The sequence below is a fragment of the Penicillium arizonense genome (assembly GCF_001773325.1).
Source record: "Penicillium arizonense strain CBS 141311 chromosome Unknown PENARI_contig018, whole genome shotgun sequence".
In the NCBI taxonomy this organism is placed as follows: domain Eukaryota; kingdom Fungi; phylum Ascomycota; class Eurotiomycetes; order Eurotiales; family Aspergillaceae; genus Penicillium; species Penicillium arizonense.
Window position 1 is genome coordinate 1 of NW_019173295.1, and position 21887 is coordinate 21887.

Genomic DNA, 21887 nt, shown 5'->3' on the forward strand with positions numbered 1-21887 from the left:
CGGCCAAAAACCCTTACTGAGGCCGACAAAAATCGTCTTGTGGAAGTTATTCATGATAATCCAAAGACTACACACGAGGACCTCCTTGCTGAGGTTGATCATAAAGTTAAGATCCGTTCAATCCAACGCCTTTTGAATGCCGAGAATTTACGAAAATGGCGATATAGTTGGCGGCCCTACTTGACTGAGGAACATGCTATAAAACGACTTAGCTGGGCATATCAATATCGACACTTTACGCCTAGCGATTGGGCACGTTTTTTTTGGTCTGATGAATGTACTGTCGAACGAGGTATTGGCATTCGACGAGAATGGTCTTTTATTCGTCCGAAAGACCAACCAAGACTAGGCCAATGCCAAGGTCTACCATATCGTGGAAAGCAAGTTAAACAGATGTTTTGGGCTGCGTTCTCGGGAGATGAACGACGTACGGGATTGATTCCTTTATTTGGCGATTCGAATTCTGAACGAGGAGGTGTAAATCGCTTTGTTATCGAAGCTTTATACCGCCGGATTCTACCTATCTTAATTGATAATGAAGATGGGATTTTTCAACACGATAACGCGCCAACACATACTGCCCACGTTGTACGAGATGCCTTAGTCGAATTAGGGGTTGAGGTTATGGACTGGCCACCCCATTCGCCTGATCTTAACCCTATCGAGAATCTTTGGGCGTTGCTAAAGGCAAAAATATATGAAATTCGGCCTGACCTTATCCATATGAGGAATAACGATACTACAAAGGATATACTAGTTAGTACTGCGCAAGAGGCATGGGATCAGCTTGATACTAGACACCTCCAGCACCTCTCCGAGACGATGCCTCATCGTGTGGAAGCAATTATTGAGTCTCAGGGCTGGTATACACCTTATTAGCAAGCAGCAAATGGAAGTTTTTGGCCGGCAGAAAATTATGTAATATAGGGGGTGTGGGGCGGGTGTGTTAAAAACTTATGTCCAGTCACTGTATGTAGAAATGCTCTGGTTTTTCGTGTATTTTTAATACAGTGCTTGTGTGTATCTTACAAATCATGATAGAGGTAGTATAGCTCATAAAGCGCTTTCATTTCGGAATTATCGAGTTATTTGGCGATATCATTCATTGATTTATTTACGTTTCTTTGCATACAGTTATTCATCTTCATCTCTCCGCCGCTTCGGTTGCCGATGGAGGCGCTGGCTACTTATGACCCCCATACTTGGTAGCGGAGGGTTTGTTGAGTTCCCATCATCCTCATCACCATGCTCAGTATCCTTGTCATGCTCAGCATCCTTCTCGGGCTCAGCTTCTTTATCATCCTGGTCATGCTGAGCATGCCGAGATCCATACCCCTCAAGACTTTCATCGCTCTCAGGTAAACTGTCAGCGTCATCACCCTCTTCGTTGTCACTGATCGGCTCAGGAGTATGCTCAGGAGCTCGTGCCTCCGCCTCAATATCTGCCTCCATTCTTTCATTCTGATCAGGACTCTCAGTCGGCAAATCACCCTCAGCGTTTCCAACGTCAAATCTTGTCATACAACGAAGCATCATTAGATCTTGAATGGTCCTCGCATTCCAAGACCCTCGTCTGTAATGACAGATATCCCGAGCAGAGCTGAAAGACGCTCTACACCCGCGCCCGTAGCTGGGATTGAGAAAAACATCCCGTGCAAGAGCAGCGAGGGTTGGAAACTGGGTCTCATGTGCCGTCAAGAATTGTCATGGGTCAATTTCGTCAATTCGTAATATAATTAGCAATTTGCTCCTTTTTTTTTATAGAGGTAGATGGTATACATGGAGGTTTAAATATTCTCTAAGCCCATCCTGCCAGTCGAAGTTCTCCTGCGGAGCTATTTGGGGGCTATTCTGTACCATAAGGGCCCTCGTAGTCCCGTACTGTGCTGGTTTCCTACCCTTATCTACCACTGAGGTAGTAGGAATTTGCTGGAAGTACTGTTCAAGGGTATTTATGCAGAGAAACCTCGTACTCATTATACCAATTCTCATCATCGCCAATCCAGTGTTCTGATTTAAAGAATTCGAGCTTGTATGACGGCGCTAGAATCGTTCCCATTGCTTAAAGGTACCCATGAGACTGCTCAGTATTCTAAAGTATTCCGCAAGCCTGTTCCGTCCATGTTGGAGAGCTTTAAGCATTGCTTGTTTCTAGGACACCCTTTTGCGCCGAAGCCGAGACATAGATTCTTCAAAGTGAGTAAACAGCCGGTTATAGACCTCGAAGACACTGAGAATGGTAGTGTCTTTTGGCCTTTGAGAGACCTTAGGGTAGGCACTCAATCTGTCACCATTCTTACTGGCTTAATCGAAATTCCAACCGATTGTGGCCAGTAGCCGTTGTTGTTTTCATGCTGCCCTCATGGCGCGCGGCTTTGAAACTGTGGTGATGCTTCAGCGGAATCCAAGCTAGCTTCCACTGACTTAGTCCGTGAAGCACTGTCAATTTTATCTCCTACCTCTTCTCAGGGTCATTCTAACAGAGCTGACATGCTGCTGAGCGCGTCGCCAACCTTCCATCAGAGCTTCTTTTTACCCGACTCGCACTCGGGCCCTGAAGCTGGTCTTGCAATACCAGTGAAAGTAGTCTAAACTATGCTATACATGGTAGGTTTAATGCTGATCATGAGCTTCATGCTTGGCAATGCAGGCATTTCATGCCTAGAGAAGCCATGAATCTCAACATATTGAAAGACATTGTTCCTAAATACCACTGCAGAGGTCATGCTTAGCTGGTAGTGTGGCTCACTTCTTCCCAAAAACTACATTTATCTTGGTACCTATGTCGGGATTTCTTCCATCGCCACCATTGCTATAGGAGCTTTCGCGGGTATGCTCCGAGCACTGCACAATATATATGTATAGAGATATCCCATACATTCTAGGTCCTTTTTTTGTCTGGACTGTACCTAGGTCTGCGGTCAAGCTGCATAAGATCTTCCTGGACACGATAATGAGGTTAGTAATGGATACTCCCTTCAACTTAGACTGAATTTTTTCTTGACGAGCTTTTTAGATCACCTTGGCCGAGCCTTGCTCGGATAGATACAGGAAGTTGATCAATAGGTAAGCCATATATTTGGCAATTCGCAAGGTTTGGAATTCAATTGATAAAACTAAAAGTTCCGACTCTCTTCAGGTTTAGCCAAGACATTTCTCTTCTCGACATGCAGCTTCCTGTTGACTTTGGTATAACTCTTCAAAGCGCGACATCTCTTTTCCTTTAACGTTAACAAAACATTAAATGCGAACTATCCAGTAGGCCGTTTGACTTGTATTGTACAAGGAGCCTTAATCGCTACTGGATCAGGCTACATGTCTGTCATAATTTCCTTCTGCATCATTGCAGTATGGATAATCCAGGCTTTCTACTTGCGTAGTTCACGACAGATCAGACTCCTCGATCTGGAAAAAAAGGCTCCTCTTTACGCCCACTTTATAGAAACCATAGAGGGTTTGACTAGTGTACGTGCACTTCACAGGCAACGTCAATTTACTGATCGGAACCTCAAGCTTCTCGACACGTCCCAGAAACAATTTTACGTCATGTCTTGTATTCAGCAGTGGTTGCAGGTTGTTTTGGATCTACTAGTCGCAGACCTTGCCACCGTTCTGGTAGCATTGGCTGTTTTTGTGACGAAGCAAACTAGCTCTGGGGCTGTCGGCGTTGCTCTTGTGAACTTGCTTTTCATTCAACTCAACGTTGACATTGCTGGCTACCAACTGGACACAGCTTGAGACTTCTCTAGGGGCAGTGGCAAAAGTCAAACAATTTGTGTCTGACCCACAGCTACAACCTATTGCTAGAAGAGAGATAGCTCGTCTACAGGATTGGCCTTCGGAGGGTCGAATAGAATTTCGAAGGGTTTCCGCGTCATATGGGTAAGCATCCCTTTGAGCATCGCTCTTTAAATAATATCTGAAATGGGAGAACCGAGAGAACTATTGAGTAAAATGGGCATGTTTTGGCAGTTATTCCGAGCGAAGACAACATAGAAGGTTTCAATTGAGGTCAGAAAAGAGAAGTTCTTAGGTTCCACTACAGCTATTGCTTGCAAAATTAATATTAAAAACAAAGGGTGTATCTCTGAATTGCTGGATCAGTGCCCAGGCCGTGCAATAACCTCAGCTTATATTGTTGTGTTGGACAAAAAATGCCAGTTTATCCAATAGTAAGTACGACGTAGATGCCCGTCTTATGTCTAACAACACGATGTGAGGATGGTCAGTCTTTGTTGGGAGCCCTGGCTGGTAGATACTGAGGTGGCGTCTTTGAGGGTCATCCGGAAAATGTTAACCATGACATAAATGAAGCCTTACGAGGCGATCAGATGAAACTGCCAGCAATCAGCGAAGTTAGTGAATATCAATAGCCAAATTTAAGTTTCAATAATATAAAAAAAAGAAAAAAACGGAGACAATAATAGGGGATCTGGATAACCCGCCAATGTATTTACTACCCCCTGTGATCATTATAAGCTGATATAATCGAGGTGATTTGATTCGTCTGAACTGCTAAAGTGATGCCTAGGTTCCGGTCGCCTCCAGTAATAGCCCATTTTCCCGTACCCTCTTAAGATATCCCCGACTTTTGATCGCTATAGGGTCGACAAGTAGAGGGCTATGTATACTCCAAAGCAAATGCGAGAGGAGGTAGCTTATTATAACTTGCTAAAATTTGAGACCAATCGGAGCTGATTATACCTATGCATTCTGGAGACTGCAGCTGCCCCAGTGGGATAAGGTTACTACTTCAAGTCATTTATCATTTCATTTCAGAGGAAAAATGAACTGTATTGAGTAGCTGTATTCGAACAGCACATCCTCTTGTTTGAACTGTTCGCTCAAGAGCTGTTGTTTTGCCCTTTTCCGCGACCTTCAAAGCTCCAATCGATTTGTGTGGCCATCCTCACCTTCACTCCCAACTCATTGGCAAAGGCGCGAACCAAGCCAGGATTCTGCTGGAACCAACGTCCCGCCTGGACTGCATCAATACCAGATTGCACCACCTCCTCTGCTAGAGGCCCAGTTTTGATTCCACCGACAGCGGATATCAATATCTTGTCTCCCACAGCTTTCTTGATTTCCTGGGCTAAATGCACCTGATAGGCAGGGCCCGGCTTGATAGCAATCGCAGATTTGGCGTGAACACCGCCTGAGCTGACATCCACCAAGTCAACACCACGGTCAGCCAAGAGCGGGACGAGCTGAACCGACTGGTCAACTGTCCAGCTCTCGGAAAACTCTTTCTTCAAGTCATCGTCAAACTCGAACCAATCAGTTGCACTGATCCGGATCATTAGGGGCGTTGTTTCCGGAATACTAGCCCGGATTGCCTCGGAGACCTCTAAGAGTAGTCTGATCCTGTTATCGTAGCTGCCTCCATACTGATCCGTTCGTTTGTTGCTAACAGGGCTCAAAAATTGGTGTAATAGATATCCATGAGCGGCATGAATCTCGATAGCATCAAAATTGGCTTTTACAGCCCTTTTCGCAGCCTCTGCGAAGTCATTTTTCAAGACTTCGATATCTTCCAAAGTTAGGGCCTTTGGAACGGTGTTGATTCCTTCCTCGTGAGGGACGGCTGACGGGCCAACAATTTTATCCGGCCACCCACCAACTTCCTTCACAGCCATAGCGTTAGCGCTCAACCAGGGGGCGACGGCACTGGCCTTTCGACCCGCGTGAGCTAATTGAATAGCAATCTTCTGACTCTGGCTGTGTGCAAACTCGGTAATCCGCTTCAACGGCTCGATATGGCCATCTTCATAGAGACCAAGGTCTTGAGGCGTGATACGGCCCACTTTCTGTACGGCTGTGGATTCCATGATTGCTATTCCTGGGCCGCGCTGGAGAATCCCACCTAGATGTGCTAGATGCCAATCGGTAACATAGCCATCTTTGGCAGAGTACTGACAGAGGGGAGCAAGGAACAGACGGTTTGGAAGCGTCACACCGCGGATGGTAAGGGGGGTGAACAGTTTGATTGACCCTTCCAGTTGCGTGCCTGCGGGAGGCTCTTGAGCTGGCGTGTAGTAGGAGACGCCCTGGGCCGCGACGTTGTCGATTATATTTTGTGCCATGATTTGGGTAATATTCGGCTGGAGGCTTGAAAAGGAGCTAACTAATAAAACACGCATAGAACGGTCAATTATTTGAGAATTCGAAAAGAGCACTAGCGAACAATTAAGTGCGAGCGACTTGTCGACATACATCTTACGACCGTATGCACTTACTGATTACAAATTAAGCGTGAAGAGTGTGATATTATTAATGTAATGGGCAATCACGTAACCTGATCCCTGTGGCTGTGTGTATCAGATTCGGATACATGATTGGACATGAACAAAAGAACAAAGGAGTCTAATCCTTATCTACTCCACCGACCCCAACAACAAGTGGAAAACATGTATCATTCCGAATATTGAATCGGACATTGGCTCCAATTAGACCTTGTGTTTTCTTTGACTGATGCAGACAGCCTTGGGGTCCCAGTACACATGTACGTTTACGTGCTCAGCTCCTCGTTTCACTTGACGTTACGTACTCCACCTTTACCCCTTGAGTGAGGTAATATTATCCTCGCTCTCAACAAATCGAACAAAAAATCCAACATTTTCAGTTGCACACACCAAGATGTCATGGAAAGCCATAAGCAAAGAAGCCCAAGGCGCGGTCCTGGAGTCCATACCCTCCCGTTGGCGGCTGGATATCGAAAAATACAAGTCGCTGAGGGATGTGACAAGCGTGCCGTATACCAGTGGCATAATGACCAAAGACCAACTTGAAATCACCGAACTCACAGCCGGGGAGATTGTGAAATGTGAATCTCGAGAGTGGAAAGCAGTTCAGGTCTTGGAGGCTTTTGCCGCTCGGGCTGCCATTGCTCATCAGCTGGTATGTTTAATGTCCTTAACAACTTTGTTGTCGGGCTAACTTCAGCAACAGGTGAATTGCCTCACTGATTGGTTTTTTGAAGATGGTCTCCGGCAGGCGAGAGAGATTGACGAGGCTCTTGCCAAGGGTGGGAAATTGAAAGGGCCATTGCATGGTGTTCCTGTCGCTCTCAAGGTACAAAATATACATTATCGGATACGATTTGGCCATAAACGGACTCACATAATGACTTAATAGGACTCCCATGAGCTTGGAGGCCATGCTGCAACAATGGGCTACGTTGCAAGGAAGAACAATATCGCCAAGCGGGACTCTGCTCTTATATCAACATTGCGAGACACTGGTGCAGTCTTTTTCTGCAAAACAACGATGCCTCAGTCAGGTATGGCCCTAGAGACAGTCAGTAATCTCTGGGGCCGCACTGTAAGCCCGTTCAACAGAGACCTGGGTGCCGGCGGTAGCTCGGGAGGAGATGCAACTTTGGTAGCTCTGAGAGGCAGTCCCATAGTCCCCTCGACTGATATGGGGGGATCTATCCGCGTACCGGCTGCCTTCAACGGGCTATATGGTATCCGACCAACTTCGGATCGCATACCCAAGGGTGGCATGCAAAACACTAACACCGGGAATCTTACGATAAAACTGTCTTGTGGGCCTGTGTGCCACTCTCTCGACGACCTTGAGTTCTTAACTAGAATAATTAATGCGCACCCGAACAACAAATACGATGTGACTTCCGCGCCTGTTCCCTGGAGAAATCTGGATTCTCTAGACCGCAAACTCACGATCGGAATATTGAAGTGGGACGGAGCCGTAATGCCTCATCCACCAGTATTACGAGCTCTAGAGCACAGTAAAATGACACTGGAAAAGGCCGGACATGAAGGTAGGTGGACTACCCGACCCTCTTCAGTTAAGAGTTCCAATAGAACCATTGCTCATCACATTTACAGTCCTTACATTCGAGCTACCTTTTGATGCCTGGGATGCTATGTAACTTACAGTACGTATTCCAGCAAAATGGGTCTGAAGCTGCGGATTCAATGCCAATTTAGTTCGGTATTTATTATCTGTCAGGGTCTCACGACACTAAGTCGACTCTGGCAGCTTCTGGAGAGCCTATCATACCAGCTTTTGCTGATCTGCTCAGAGTTTTCAACCCCCGAGAGCACTCTGCTGGAGAAGCTTTACAAGTACGTACTTCTCTCGTGTTACTGATAAAGTCATACTGGAAGAGCGGAGAACGCTGATATAGGGAACAGTTGAACCTCAAAACGAGGACCTCAAAGAGCAATTCGCGGAGACATGTAACAATACAGTCGGTCCCTTGGGCCATACCATTGATGCACTAATAGTGCCCCCAGCGCCTGCAGTGGGCTATCCTCATGACTTCAGCATCTATCGGGGGTATACCTCGTTGTTCAATCTTCTTGACTATCCTTCTGTCATCTTACCAATTCCCAACTTCAAGGTGGATCCTCAGCTAGACTCCGTGGACGACAGCTACCGACCGTCGGAAAATAATCCCTACCACAAACCCGATCATGAATTGTGTAAGCCTTCCAAGAGTGTTCAATTCCATCTCACAAGACAGCATCTAATGTTTCATCGTTAACAGATGATCCGGAACTGTTTGCAAACCAACCATCCACTATTCAAATCGTAGGGCGCCCCTTCGAGGACGACGAAACCATTCGAGTAGGCTCGGTATTAGATACATTGTTCTGGGCTCCTTAAGTAGAGTGAATTTGGGAATGCTGGATATGGATATTTGTTCAATTTTTTAAGGACTTCCGATTTGTTAAACCCCTCTGTCATGCTGCAAACATCAACTACGTAAGCCAGGCATCACCCAAGGAAGCATTTACCCTATCCTGGAAATATATTGTCGGCAGAAATGCTCAATGCTCCCCGATGTTCAAATCCATAGATTGATCTGAGAGCCGATGAAATGGACAGCCCTCAATTAGTTGACATCATTCATTGATCATCTGATTAAGCCCTCCCTAGCGGTTTCAAAAGTCTTCCGTCGATGCGATGACAATTGGTCCGTCGTAGTGAATACGAATCTTTGCCAGGGTGTGGTAGCTTCCGAGTGGACTCCGAAGGTGACAAACGACTCTATCATCTACTTGGAGCTCTAGTCCACAAGGATCTGAGCTTCAACTGCAGAATATTGGGAAACTATTTGTCCCCCATTTAGCTCTTCTGGAAGTTTTACAGTGGAGCAGTACCCAAATTCCCAAGGACAATTGTGCATTTTATCACATCCAAGTTCATCTACCTTCCCCTCTTGTTCCCTAAGAATGGAGTCATCGATAAACATCATCAGTTTCCCCTGGGTCATTCTTCTTGGGCCGGTATTTGCAATACTATATTTCCTTGTGCCTCATTCCTAGACCTTTCGTCACTTGCGGGATATATCTGGTCCCCTTGCAGCCCAATTCTCAAACCTTTGGCTTTTGCTTGTTTGTTGGGCAGGCAAGCGTTACAAATACGTTGACGAAGCCCATACGCGATATGGTCCCATCCTCCGCATACAATCAAATCACATCAGCATTGCTTATGAGAAAGCCATTTAGACTTTATATGGCCATGGGAGTGGTTTGCTTAAATCGTAAGATTCTCTTTCCTTTTTTCTTTTTTTTTTCTTTTTTGGTACACATACTTGCTAAAACCCCTCAGGGACTGGCACGATGCTTCTCTTATAACAACCTGCAGTGTATTTACTTCCAGGGACCGTGCCAAGCATTCTCGCAAAAGAAAACGGCATCGCCTAGTTTCTCCCCACAGTCAATGCGAAACTTTGGACTGTTCATCCATCATAGTTGAAAGTTTTTCTCGAGAAGTGGGATAACGTCGCGGAGAAAGAGGCCCAACCTGACGGCTATGCAAATGTGGAAGGTCGCATATGGCTCAAGTAATTCTATCTTCAATAAATATCTTGCACAGGCTGAGAACTGACGTGGCAGTTCCTTGGTCCTTGATATCATTAGCGATCTGGCCTTTATTGCCCCGTTTGGTGTCCTTGAAGGGGCTTCCGAAGTCATTATGATCCGCACGAGTGATGACAGGACCATGTCTCTCCCCGTCATTACGAGTCTCACCACGAGGAGTGAAATTGCAGCGACTGTAGCGGTACTCCCCGAGCTGCAACCGTATCTGAAATGGATTCCAGATCCTTTCTTCCACGGGGGCATTACTGGAATGAACAACTTGCGCAGCCTAAGGACTGTCCGCATCTTGGATCGCCTCAATAATCCACTGAGGGTAGGGGCAGGTCGACACAAGAACTTACTCGAACGCGTGCGAGAGGGTCGAGACGACAAAGGCCGCCTTTTGGAAAGGAGGAGCTCACCGCTGAAACTTTGACTGTGTTTATAGCGGGAACCGACACGCCAAGTAGCACATTTGCCGCGTTGATGTATGACGTTATAGCTGGTGTCCTTCGAAAGCTCCGAGCAGCGCTCAACTCGGCCCTTCCAGCAGACAATGAGGTGCCCTTGTATGATAAGGTCAGACACTTGTCCTATCTGTGAGCTATTATCAATTAATCCCACTGGCACCACTCTTCTATTAGCCTAATCTTCCTCGCGAAAATACCACGAGGCACTCAAAGACTCACTTTCAAGCGGTATTACTATCCCCCAGGCCCAGTATTGAGTGTCCCAATTTACGTGGTCCACCATTTGAACCCTGTAAAGGTCTGAGGCAGTCGAACAGAATGAGCAAAAGCAGATAATTCACGCCAGCAGAAGTGCAGACGGGGAAAGAAGTGGGGGGTTAGGCTTAGGCTTAGGGTTAAACCATTAAGAAGCCCAAGGGCAGGAGCAAGAGACAAAAGGCAGACCACCATAGACTCTGCCTAGGAATTTGCCGTTATGCATCACGATCTCAAAGCCCACTATCGTCTGACCAATCTCTGGCTTGGCAGGACTAGGTGACGTACTTCAGCGTTGGTGGTGTAACCGTTCGATTGGGGACCCCTATTGTCTTGTATCAATTGGCTGTTATGGCTTGGTAGTGGTGTAGGAGTATGAAGCCTCGTGTCACGCTTATCAAACACCCGTGATGGCTCAAATGACACTTATCCCGCACCTGCGAAGGTATTCCAGATACGGGCAGATTGAGGCCTCTACGCTCGCGGCGTGGTATTCCGCGATAATATTAAGCTTGCCAATATCCGTGGTGCTACAGCTATGAGGGGCCACCTAGCGCGATGTCTTCTGTGATCTAAAATATTGTTACGGTTTTTATTCCTGAGAAAATACAAACTCGCAATGCAAAATAGGGCATACCAATGTGACTGGACGAGACGGACCAGCCTATAGAAAAGCTCTGACTCTTGTTGCTTGGCAATCCCGTAAGACACACAGGGGAATGAGATAATCAACAGAATTAATTCAGAGCTCATGCGAGCAGATTATATCAATGGGTCTAAACATTCGTTCTCGCAAACACCTATCATGCTCCTCGGTGCTGTGCACGCTCGTTTGACATCTTAGAGTATGGCCAACTCTTGAGGGTGCTGACTTCGTGCGCTAGAGCACTTAGAAAAGTCTCCTCCGAGGATGCCTTCTTGTTGGATGCTGAATAAGTTTCGTTTGACTTGGTGGCATGCGATTTGTCAAGGTCCACAACAGGGACATTGACAAAGTAGCTTAGAGATGGTCGGGACTCCTTGCTTTGAAGGGAATGTAGAAGAGCTGAAGAGTTTGGGTAGGTGAGGTATCCACTAAACTGGTCTTGGAACCAGGCAGCTGACTTTGCAAATTCAAGCGGCGTGATGTTGTACTTGGTCAACTTGTCGAGGCCTTTGGCTCCCACCCAGCTGTGGCCTGAGATGTTGTTAATGTCCTGGGCGATGATAAAGAAGTAGCACATGTCGTTCTTATCACAGGTGCGGGCTTCATCATCCAGAATCATAAGATCCATCGCAGACGGCCTTTGACCATTCACCTTGGTAGATGCCTTCGCAATAAACAGGCCGTCCAATGCCCAGGCGGTATTGATCGCAGAAGCCGCCAGTCCGGTTATAGTCGCCTTCTTCAACAGGTCTGTAGAATTGCGAAGGGCCATTTTGAAAGTGTCAACGTCTTTGAACTCGTTTTTGAACCTAACGATGGGGTCAGTGTTAAGAAGTATAATACCGATGCTATGCAGCACCACTCACATCTTCGCTACATCAGGTTGAATAGCAATGACTATTCCGGATGCAAAAGAAAGTCCGGTGCTACTAATGTCGGCCCACGCTGAGGATGATGAAGAGCCAAAGGAACGAATTAACAATTTCAGTGTTCCCTGAGCGAGGCCAAGGTAGCCACTGACACCCCTGGCGCTAACGTCGTAATGAGTGAAGTTCGTCACAAAAGCTGTAGCCCGTGTTCGCGATTGCGTCCATGACGTGGTGATTCTCTCACCAACCTTCCTCCACCATTCACGCGATTTTGTAATGCCCAATTTGGTGTATTTAACCGCAGGCTTCACAACATGTGTTTCACAGCTAGCAGTATCGGAAATGTCGAAATAACACTCGCTGATTCCGGCTATGATGTTAAAAGTCTTCATGAACGAAAGAGTCTCGGACACTTTGCTGGTCGAGTTGGAATTGCTAAAGTAAACATCCGCACTAGGAAGCATTAGGCTCAAAAACTCCTTTCGATGGTAACATGAGGGTCTTACAACAACTTGGCCCATTTACCCAGATCGAGCTCATCCGTGCCATTGTTCACGTTGACACGAATAAGCGGGCTTGATGGCTCTGTACTTGTCGTTGAAATCATCTCGGTGATAATTGTTGCTGTTGTTGTGGGCTCGGAGATTGCAGTCACGGATCGTGGAAGGCGATGGCCAGGGATGGCCATTGCTCCTGCCACTATACCATGTGTCAATAAATATGAAAACGGGGCTGCCGACAGGAGGTCAAAAATGACGCACCAAGCAGAAAGCAGAGATATACATAGTGCATGGTGGGCAAGATTGAGATACAGCTCGAGGCCGAAGATTTGATAGGATAAAATGGGCAAAAAGAGAAACAAAGTTGGATGATCTAAAGCATTAGATATCGAGGGAAGAGCCCCGTCTTTTATATAATTCGATGCCACGCTTCCCGTTAAACGGGGCATACCACGCCAACATTATTAGAGAGGATCATGGACACAATGCTGGACCCATGTTTGAGGCCCGCGTTGCCTAATTGGGACTGTGTTGCGAGATTGGCATGACGCAACATTCAGGCTCTGTCAGAACAGTTGGAAGACAGTGGAGATGATGATAAATTAGTTTTCTTTTTGGCTTTGAGATATCTGCTGAATGGGGCCAGATATGAGCAGGATATGAAGGCACTGAATCCAAATAGCTGCATACTTGGGGCTGAAAAACTAGCTAAACGGCACCTGTGCATCGCTTGACAGCCCGGTATTTCCCACAACTCCTGGAGACTCGTGGTCGTGACATGTTGGGGGCCATACAGAGTACTAATCCGTCAAAACGCAAGGGAAAGGGCAAGGGAAATGGGCGTGTGTGAAATTTGTGAAATTCAATCAGTGCGCTGATCAGTTTGAGAGGCTCTCGCCAGGGTTTCAAGAGTCAGAGCCGAAGCTTCAGCTCTCATGCCTATGTTCAGCTGGAGATCTTCTACGATCGGCCCCCACTTGCGGGCTACCAGGAAACGTGTCAAGAAGAGAGTTAGTTTTGCTGGACAAAACGTGGCAATGAAAATAAGCAGACATAAGCTCGCCGACCTATCAAAGGCTAGAGTTACTCTCCCCTTCCCACCCCCCTTCTTTAAAATTCCATTCAGCATCTAGTAAACAAGCAGATAATATCACTATGGACGGAAATATTGATTCCCCGGTAGACTCACACAACTACACTCAAAGCGAAGCACTCTATCTGTATGTCCTTGTTCACGCCGAGGACGCACGAATCGCTTGATACTCTTTCAAAGCAGAGAGACCATAATACGGCACATGAAAGATAGAAAAGTGGAGCACTCCCGACAACCCAGCCACTGCATCAGCTGCCTCGCCATACCTTTCCGCTGAACAAAACATTCCCGGGTCTACAGTGAGGAGGTCCATTTCTGCCAGTGCCTGGTCCAGCCCCCACGAGTGTCCTATCGTTTTAAGACACTGTATTACCCATCGGCGTTGCGGATGAGTCGGCCCTTCGATTATACCAGCAATGAATAATGGCCAGAGTAGCATGAGGCCACCCAAGTAGCTCTCCGGAGGAAGAATAGGTGTCTCTGGCAGAACTTCGGAGTTACAAGCACCAAGATGAAAGGGTACACTGCGACAGATGTCGGCACCTAAGCGACGGATGGTTGCGCGCAGTGACTTGCAGTGTGAGCGAAAGTCTTCAGATAAGGAAGTAGCCGAGCTGTTAGACAGCTTGTGGGCATGCGATAATATAATTTCGCTGACAAGAATGCGTGCGCAGCGGTAATGGTTCCAGCAACTTGGCGCCCAGATGTCAGGGTAGAGGTGGTATTCGTTGTTCAAGGGTCGAATTCCGTGGCACCGGCGTTCAAAGGCGCGGTCTAGTGGCATTAATGTATGGCTGCTGTATGTAAAGTCTGGTGGTAGGGTAACCAACCAGGCGATGAGGTCTGCTTCGATGGCACAAGCCGCACTAAGAACTTCTTGGGGATTGCTGTTCGCATTTGCGTGGATATCTGCACGTAGATTTGCCAGATTGCCGATGATGGTAATCAGCTTATTACCAAGGGCGTCCTTCACTTGGGGGATCATATCGAGCTTAGTTGTCTCCAGTAGAGAGCCGGGTACCCGTATGTCGCGCTGCAGGCAACTTATAATCTATGAGCGGATTAGCATCGTCTAAATTATTGCAGGAACGGACGTATGCGCACGATCTGATATCTTAAATGCAAAAACAGCCGAACTCCAGCCTCCGTCAGCAGCTGTCCAAGTCCCCGGTATTCTAGTAGAGCTGCAGCTCCAGAAATATGGTTTGTCCAGCTTTCAATACCCTGCGGAGCCCTCGATATGACGATCTACCAATGTTACCATTATAACTTTTTGTGAGTTTAAGGGTGCGGCGCTTACTTCGTATAGAGACAAAAGCACGACTGCGCCAAGAGTTTGGTTTGTCTTGGCCTCGTCGGCATTAGCCAGCGCCTCGTTGACCATCTTGAGCGCAGAGCCATACTCTTGACGCGCTGTCTGTCTCAGTGATTTGACGTTCTGAACGCGCGAGAGCATGGCGCTGGCAACCGCCACAATGCTAGACTGTATAGCCTGTTGGCTCAACGACCCACCGCGCTGCATAAGAAAAGTGGTCAAAGAGTCCGTCATCAGAGATGTACCAGGAATGGCATGTGACTGCAGAAAAAAGCAGATAGCCTCTTGCCTCGACAGCCCCGTGTTAGGATGTGTCTCCCGAGGACTCTGTCTGAGCTGGCGCGTCAGAAATTGATGCTCAGGGTCGGAACCGAAGTAGACTTCTGTGTCTTCTGAGAAGCTTGTCATTGAAGAGGATACAACATTCTGTCCATGGAAAGCGGTGCGGCCCGGTCGGGCCGGCCCTTGACGTCTGAGAGAACCTGTCGTAGAGGCAGAAGAAGACCGAGAAGAACGCGCCTTGCGTCTGACTGATTCACTTTGGTCGCGGAACATCAGTGACAGCTCATCGCGATAGCCAGAGCATTCTCGGTTAGTTCGAGTACATTCCCAACACACTGGGCGGGCTTGGTCGCACCGGATCTTACGCGAGCGGCAGTTACCGCAGCCTTTGCTCGGTTTCCCATCGTATACCATAATTCGAAAAAAGAAAAGTAAAAAAATTTGGATGTTGATGGATGTGATGGGACAACCATTTTCAAAGGGGGGGAGGGAGTCCGTCATTCTGCGGCTGAAGGGCTGATTGAGCCGCCCCACAACAACTGACTCGGACTAATGACAGAATGCAACCATAAGGGTCAATTTATAGAATAATGATGCATAGCTCAACGCGTAGCCTGCTCTACAGCTTACGTCTACGAATAGAGTGTTTATGAATTTCAGTTTTACGATCGGCGTGAAGTGGTGGAAACCTACACTTACGAGCTGTGACATAAGTTACTTCTCACTTCTGCTGGCGGTGGAAGTTCGCCAATGACCGAGGGAATCGATGTGAGAATATATATAGGGCTGATATTGCTCTCTAATGGAGTGACAGTGGAATATCATGGAATGGGTTGTTCGACACACACATATAAATATATATACTAAGCTTGCTACTGAAATGGGGATGCCACGATGGTAATCGGGTATAGCAGACGGGTCGATGTCACCGAAGTGGATAGAACCAACCACTCCCCTGATCGGTGGAAGTCGTAAAGGGCGGCCTCTATGGCTTAGGCCACTAGGAGGCCGGTACTGTATCATGAAATCAAGAATTCGAAGAAAATGTAGTCATATTGCGGTGTTTGGATGATTGTCCTCTTGTAGGATGAAAATGAGTTAGTAGTCCCTGCCATTTTGCTGCCTGAGACCGCTATTCTACTGAAGGACGCGGTTGCACCACTACACTGTATGAAAACTAATATTCAAGAAGCCATCCTTTCACGTGATATGCCCAAACCCGTAGCTCGACTGTATCGGTCGGGTAATTTATGTTTCTTTGTCCCAGGCATATCACCTAGACTCCTGACGCGAGAATGAATCTCCAGTTCAGCATCGAAAGAAACGCCGTTGTCCCCCAAGAGCCTAAGCCAGATCCATATCACTTAAGCCAGCGCCGATGATCAAAAAGTGAGGTTTGCCGATGGATCAAAAATGAAGGTGATGGTTTCAAAAATAACACCAAGATTTTTGAAGATTATCTTGGAGGGCTAATCCGGATCTGAGCTATGAGGCTTGACCTCGAGCCTAAGATTTTGGTTTGATAATTCACCTAAGCCCGTGTACCGACCCAGTACGGGGTAGGATGCAGCTAAATTTAGCGGTATTAGGTAGGTTATATCCGTGTAATTATGTCTTATCTCGATCGATATCCTGGAGCGGGAGGCGCGAAATGAGATATCTTTGGGGACCAAAACATATGTATCATTTCATCATCGTGCTGGGTGTCGACTTGTCTGGATGCAGCAGTCATCCGTTTCGGACCACACTAGTGCGTGAATGAGCTATTCATAATTACTTCGTGAATTTTTAGTAACCATTATCAACCAAATCAAATCAATCACTCCAGGTAGTCGCGAGGTCAAATAAGCGCCAGAAGCTTGGTATCGTCCAGAGTTTGGCGGGCATCGTCAAGATCTAACCCCGATTACGGGAGAACACCGTAATGACAAGCCATGAGACACTAACCACGTGTAGTTAGATTCATCCGGTCATTGTTTGGGGGCTATCACTGCTGTTGGATACGTCATTGGGTATCCGAGAACTTGTATAAAAGTGCCACAAAGCACGAATGCAGAGAGTACGGAGTACGAGGCTCCAAATTATCAAGCATGGTCTCTGAATAGACTGTAAGACGGCCCCCGGATTTTAGCCTGGGCGCAAATCCGGTGGGTGTGGAGGAATGAGGCTTTAATCAACTCCCTTGGCTGGTTTGGGCCCCACGGGCCGCTAAACCGAAGATGACCACAATTGCGAGGGCTAATCAGAACTTGCATATTTCTATATTCTTATATATAGAGCAACCGGGGGCTGGTGACGATCAATCGGTAAGCGTATAAATGACTGAGAACAAGCCGACGGCATCTACAGAATTTCAAAAACAAGAGCACCTAAAAAAACCTCGTCCATCATGGGCTCAGTCACCTACCACAATGGCATATCTATCCTGGAATTGATCGCCTACCTTCCATCTTTCTTTGTGGCCAATTCCCTAGTCTACCGCCATGGTGTACGACGGAGTGGTGGTTTTGTCTTCCTCGTTATATTCACGATCGTTCGTATTGTTGGCGCGTGCTGCGAGTTAGCGACCATCAACAGCCCCTCGACTGGTCTCTATACAACAGCTGCAATTTGCAGTTCTATAGGATTGTCCCCACTCCTGATGGCATGCTCAGGTCTACTTTCAAGGGCGTAAGTATGCTCTGCCTATATCCTTAGAAGCCTTTTCTCACAGGCAACAGAAATGAATCTATGTCTCGTCCTCTTATTCACATGTTTGCTTTTACCTTCTTCCGAGCTGTCACCATTGGGGCTTTGCTCTTTACTGTCTCCGGACTAACATGGAATATGACACTGGACGTGCTGAAGCATCCGAATGTAGTGGTCAAGGTCGGCATGATTTTATACCTTGTCAGCTGGTTTATCATGTGCATGTTCCTTGGTATTCTTTTCCTATACCACTCTTCAATTAAAAATGGCGAGAACCTTACTTTGGTAGCTGTGGCCATTTCGGCTCCGTTTATACTTGTGCGCATCATTTACGCTATACTGCTGTTCTTTCTTGCCAACTCCACCTTTAACATGACCGACGGTAGCAATACCGTTCAGCTGGTCATGTCTGTGTTTGATGAGCTCATTGTTGTTTTTGTTTGCTTGGCTGTCGGCTTTACTTTGAGGGTTCGGGAAAAGCACTGGGAGCCTGTTCCAGGTCTTGAGGTTGCATGATTGTACGTGTTATGTTGTTGAGTTTAGATCTTTTTTTTTTCCTTTAGATTCTTGCTTGATTATATTGTAGTATGTCGGCTTCACAATAAGAGCATCATGAGAAATGAAAATTCCTGATGGTCCTTAATGGTGCATGCGTAGCTTTTTGTCTTAAAAAGATTCCCTACGAAGTGGGTGTCGGTTATTCCAATGTGTTAGATTTCTACACTGCCCTGTCGCTGAGACTTGCTGCGCTGCCAGCCTCCCCTGGACCAAGTTCCCATTTCTTTCCGCATCTGATGCATGTATAATTGCAATGGGTTAGGCCATGACAACCAAAAAGGAAAAGAAAAAAGGAAAAGAAAAGAAATAAAGAAAAATGGCCAAGTGGATTCAAAGTTTAGTATCCACTGCTAGGCCCATTCGAGTACGAGATGCGATTCCGTTCCGGACGTCTCTGATCTGCACGCTGCGGCCACTTTTGAGGTGGGGTTGGAGGGAGTAGATTACAGAAGTACGACACTGAAAATAGAAACCGATTATCATCAGCGCAGGTTTAAATTGGCATGATTCCGACGTCTCTGAACACTCCATCCCCACACCCGTTCTACACTAAAGCCATGGGAAAGCTCGTTGTGAAACTCATAGAGTCAGGCATTGGCTTCACTTCTGAAGCCATTCATGCCGCCCGTAACCGCTCGTCAAACAGAAACCCAACCTCCAATTCTTCCACTCGGGATTCTTGTACCGAGCAGAGCGACCAGTTCGTCATTGACGACGAAGAAATCGCCAAAGAACTTATGCAAGAAGGACGCGCCCGAATTCCGGTCTCCAATGGAATCTATATTGATTCGCATTATGCAGAGCTACCGGCAGTCAACGGACCATCTATCCACCAACAATATGCAGAGCTACCAGCAGTAATCGAGCCATCTATCCATCAACAATATGCGGAGCTACCACCAGCCAACGAGCTATCCTACCGCTTGGACGAGTGCCAGCAGAACAAGTTTATTGGAGTGGATAATTTCGTCGACGGAAAGGCAACACCTACCGCCGCTGAGACAAGGCATGACTTGGACGGGTATAATGACTCGATCTACTCAGATGACATGCAGCATGAGTTTGAGCGAGCTGAGGCAGTCTGGACACAAACTGAGAACTTGCAGCATGTGAGATTGCCGACTTATGAAGAGTCAGAATGGGCTCCTGTCGCTTTGGCTAGAGCTGGGACTGGGGAGACAACGGAAGTGCAGGAACAATATATCGATCACCCTCCAATTCAAATTGAGCAGCCAGTTGATCCCTCGCAAGGGCTTACCTGTCCTGTGGTCATTTCCCACTGCAGGCCCAGCACGAAGACCCCCACGTTTGAGCGTGCTTATGCACCCATTTTAGCCAATTCTGGGATCCGCCAGGATGTATTCTTGAGGTTTCTGGGGGACTTTGATCAAGCAAATATGGTAGGCTACCACTCACTTCTACGCTTGACTTAAGGTTGTTTATTTCTGACGGGAGATTTAGGATTCCCAGTGGCTCAACGTCGTCAGCGTCGCAGCGGATATATCGCACAGGGTCCCTGAGATAGCATCTTTTGTAACAGGCCTTTTACTTGAAGTTGCAGCAGGAGCAGCTCGTGAGATGCAGACCTCTTGCCCTGCGAACGACTTTCTTGACTGGGCAAACCACGAGGTATTCATTCCCAACGGCCTTTATGCTGTGGTCTTGCAATTCAAAGACGAAGTCCCCGGTGAACAACAGGGGGTCCTTGCTATGCTATCTCAAAAGCTTGGCAAAACGCTTTTCACAACCGAGAAGATTGATATCAATCGGCCTGTCTCCGCAACAGTATTTCGCCCCTCTCCAACCACCACAAAGGTTGAGTTACCGCAAATTGCGCACTTGGTTTACCCTGACTTGTATTCCGGGCCAACACAAACCGCAAGTGGCAGGAGGGCCAAATCCGAAAGCATGCAGGGGAAGTTGAAGAGCGTAGGAGCCAGGTTGCAGGATAATATGGAGAAAAAGGCTCAGTCCTCAAACGTGAGTACCCTGTTATTCCACGCACACTCTTACTTTCAGCATAGCTCATGTCGACTAGGAACTCAAAGATTCCGCATGTTGCCTAGCTGTCCGTGGGTCAAGTGACAGGAGACTTGTCTCGCGCTATAACGATACAAATCATGGAGTAAACAACCGCAAGCTTCTCTCAACACTAAGCGGAGGTCGGCTTGGCAACAAACCGGGCCTAATCGAGCGGGCAGCGACTTCTATCAAGGAATTCCATGACCTCAAGCGGATCGCTCGATTAGAACTTACACATGATCCAATCAGAGAGAAGTTGCGGAGGTCTCAGGAGAAGAGAACCAAGATGCCCAGTAAAGCTCTACAGCCGAATGTGCCATATTTGATAATTGTTAACCGGCTTAGCGAGGAGGAGCTACAGCATTCGGTTTCTCTATTGGATGCAATCTTCTAAACGGGACAGCGTGCATTAGCTGAACCTGGTGCTTGTTGTCGACAGGAATCAATTAAACAAAAGGATTATTTAAAATTAGTCAATAACTGTGTGAACAGACCATTGAACAGTGTTGATAATTTCTTTCATATCCGAGCTTGCACAGCCAGGGACACCATAGCAAATCCCATAGATTCTACGCTTTTCTTTTTCCTTTTCCACACTCAAGTATTACTATATACCTCTTTATCAATAACCTATTATAGGACTCATCAATGCTGATCACTGCTGTTCATCAAAGAGATTACGTAGTGACAATACATCTAGTTTTATTGATAATCAATGACCGAATAGGAAATTGAAATAGTACTGAAGGCACGTTCTACCAAAAAAATTTTCAAATAGAAGATAAATAGAAAAACCCGGAATCTCCCAAATCCAAGCCGATGGGTCACGATGGCCATGTTCTCCTTAGGTTAGCGTAGACTGTTCATTTGGGCCCCTGTCTCGATTCTATAATTACTTACTGTAAATAATTCTAAAATAAGCATCTACGAGTAAGCGTGAGGCTTATTGGGTCTCGCAATTCAAGCTGTAAATAGCCTAGCCGGATCGACGTGGGGGCCAAACCCGCTACAGTGCTGAGCCCCATAGTTGGGACCAGGGCGACATCAATTCAGGTACCTGGCCTCAGCTATACCTTTGAGGATTGGAGTATGCGGCTAACTGGGAAAGCTTTGAAAATACTGTAAATTAAAAACACCCTTTGAGGTATAAATGCCGACTGTTCGCTGTGTTATTCTTACCCTCCACATCCATTAAACCTTTCTTCATTTTAATTACTCTTTATTACCATGAGGCCTTTTTCGACGGCTCTGCGTCGACCTTTGCTGCTATAGCATTGTCTGCGTGTTCTGTTATGATCGATGCTGGCACCTTCGATGGCGGGCAATGCACAGGGGGCCGAAATGCAGTCCTCTACA

General features: G+C 46.9%; 8 protein-coding genes across 8 annotated transcripts; 4 read left to right on the forward strand and 4 right to left on the reverse strand.

Moving 5' to 3' along the window:
• Positions 1-1134: 1134 nt before the first annotated feature.
• PENARI_c018G09505 (uncharacterized protein) lies at positions 1135-1533 on the reverse strand (the record flags this gene model as incomplete). The annotated part of the gene is made up of 1 exon (XM_022634633.1): positions 1135-1533. The coding sequence occupies one exon, from the start codon at positions 1531-1533 to the stop codon at positions 1135-1137; it is 399 nt and encodes a 132-aa protein (XP_022485615.1).
• A 1634-nt stretch (positions 1534-3167) lies between these two features.
• PENARI_c018G10647 (uncharacterized protein) lies at positions 3168-3738 on the forward strand (the record flags this gene model as incomplete). Its single annotated transcript, XM_022634658.1, has 3 exons — positions 3168-3189; positions 3260-3317; positions 3483-3738. 3 exons carry the CDS (start codon positions 3168-3170, stop codon positions 3736-3738), a joined length of 336 nt encoding a protein of 111 aa, XP_022485459.1.
• Positions 3739-4698: 960 nt separating this feature from the next.
• PENARI_c018G03135 (NADH:flavin oxidoreductase/NADH oxidase) lies at positions 4699-6083 on the reverse strand (the record flags this gene model as incomplete). Its single annotated transcript, XM_022634515.1, has 2 exons — positions 4699-4704; positions 4914-6083. 2 exons carry the CDS (start codon positions 6081-6083, stop codon positions 4699-4701), a joined length of 1176 nt encoding a protein of 391 aa, XP_022485577.1.
• A 553-nt stretch (positions 6084-6636) lies between these two features.
• PENARI_c018G01873 (uncharacterized protein) lies at positions 6637-10436 on the forward strand (the record flags this gene model as incomplete). The annotated part of the gene is made up of 11 exons (XM_022634495.1): positions 6637-6897; positions 6949-7071; positions 7135-7783; positions 7851-7890; positions 7953-8094; positions 8153-8204; positions 8262-8450; positions 8516-8595; positions 9726-9817; positions 9870-10167; positions 10245-10436. 11 exons carry the CDS (start codon positions 6637-6639, stop codon positions 10434-10436), a joined length of 2118 nt encoding a protein of 705 aa, XP_022485639.1.
• A 925-nt stretch (positions 10437-11361) lies between these two features.
• Positions 11362-12865, reverse strand: PENARI_c018G08180 (uncharacterized protein; the record flags this gene model as incomplete). Its single annotated transcript, XM_022634608.1, has 4 exons — positions 11362-12013; positions 12071-12526; positions 12580-12772; positions 12835-12865. The coding sequence occupies 4 exons, from the start codon at positions 12863-12865 to the stop codon at positions 11362-11364; spliced, it is 1332 nt and encodes a 443-aa protein (XP_022485590.1).
• Positions 12866-13805: 940 nt separating this feature from the next.
• PENARI_c018G00966 (Zn(II)2Cys6 transcription factor) lies at positions 13806-15677 on the reverse strand (the record flags this gene model as incomplete). The annotated part of the gene is made up of 3 exons (XM_022634478.1): positions 13806-14717; positions 14771-14914; positions 14967-15677. 3 exons carry the CDS (start codon positions 15675-15677, stop codon positions 13806-13808), a joined length of 1767 nt encoding a protein of 588 aa, XP_022485536.1.
• A 1975-nt stretch (positions 15678-17652) lies between these two features.
• On the forward strand, positions 17653-18467 carry PENARI_c018G08816 (uncharacterized protein; the record flags this gene model as incomplete). The annotated part of the gene is made up of 3 exons (XM_022634621.1): positions 17653-17751; positions 17841-17933; positions 17961-18467. The coding sequence occupies 3 exons, from the start codon at positions 17653-17655 to the stop codon at positions 18465-18467; spliced, it is 699 nt and encodes a 232-aa protein (XP_022485508.1).
• Positions 18468-19066: 599 nt separating this feature from the next.
• PENARI_c018G00030 (uncharacterized protein) lies at positions 19067-20925 on the forward strand (the record flags this gene model as incomplete). Its single annotated transcript, XM_022634464.1, has 3 exons — positions 19067-19909; positions 19971-20489; positions 20548-20925. 3 exons carry the CDS (start codon positions 19067-19069, stop codon positions 20923-20925), a joined length of 1740 nt encoding a protein of 579 aa, XP_022485571.1.
• Positions 20926-21887: the final 962 nt, after the last annotated feature.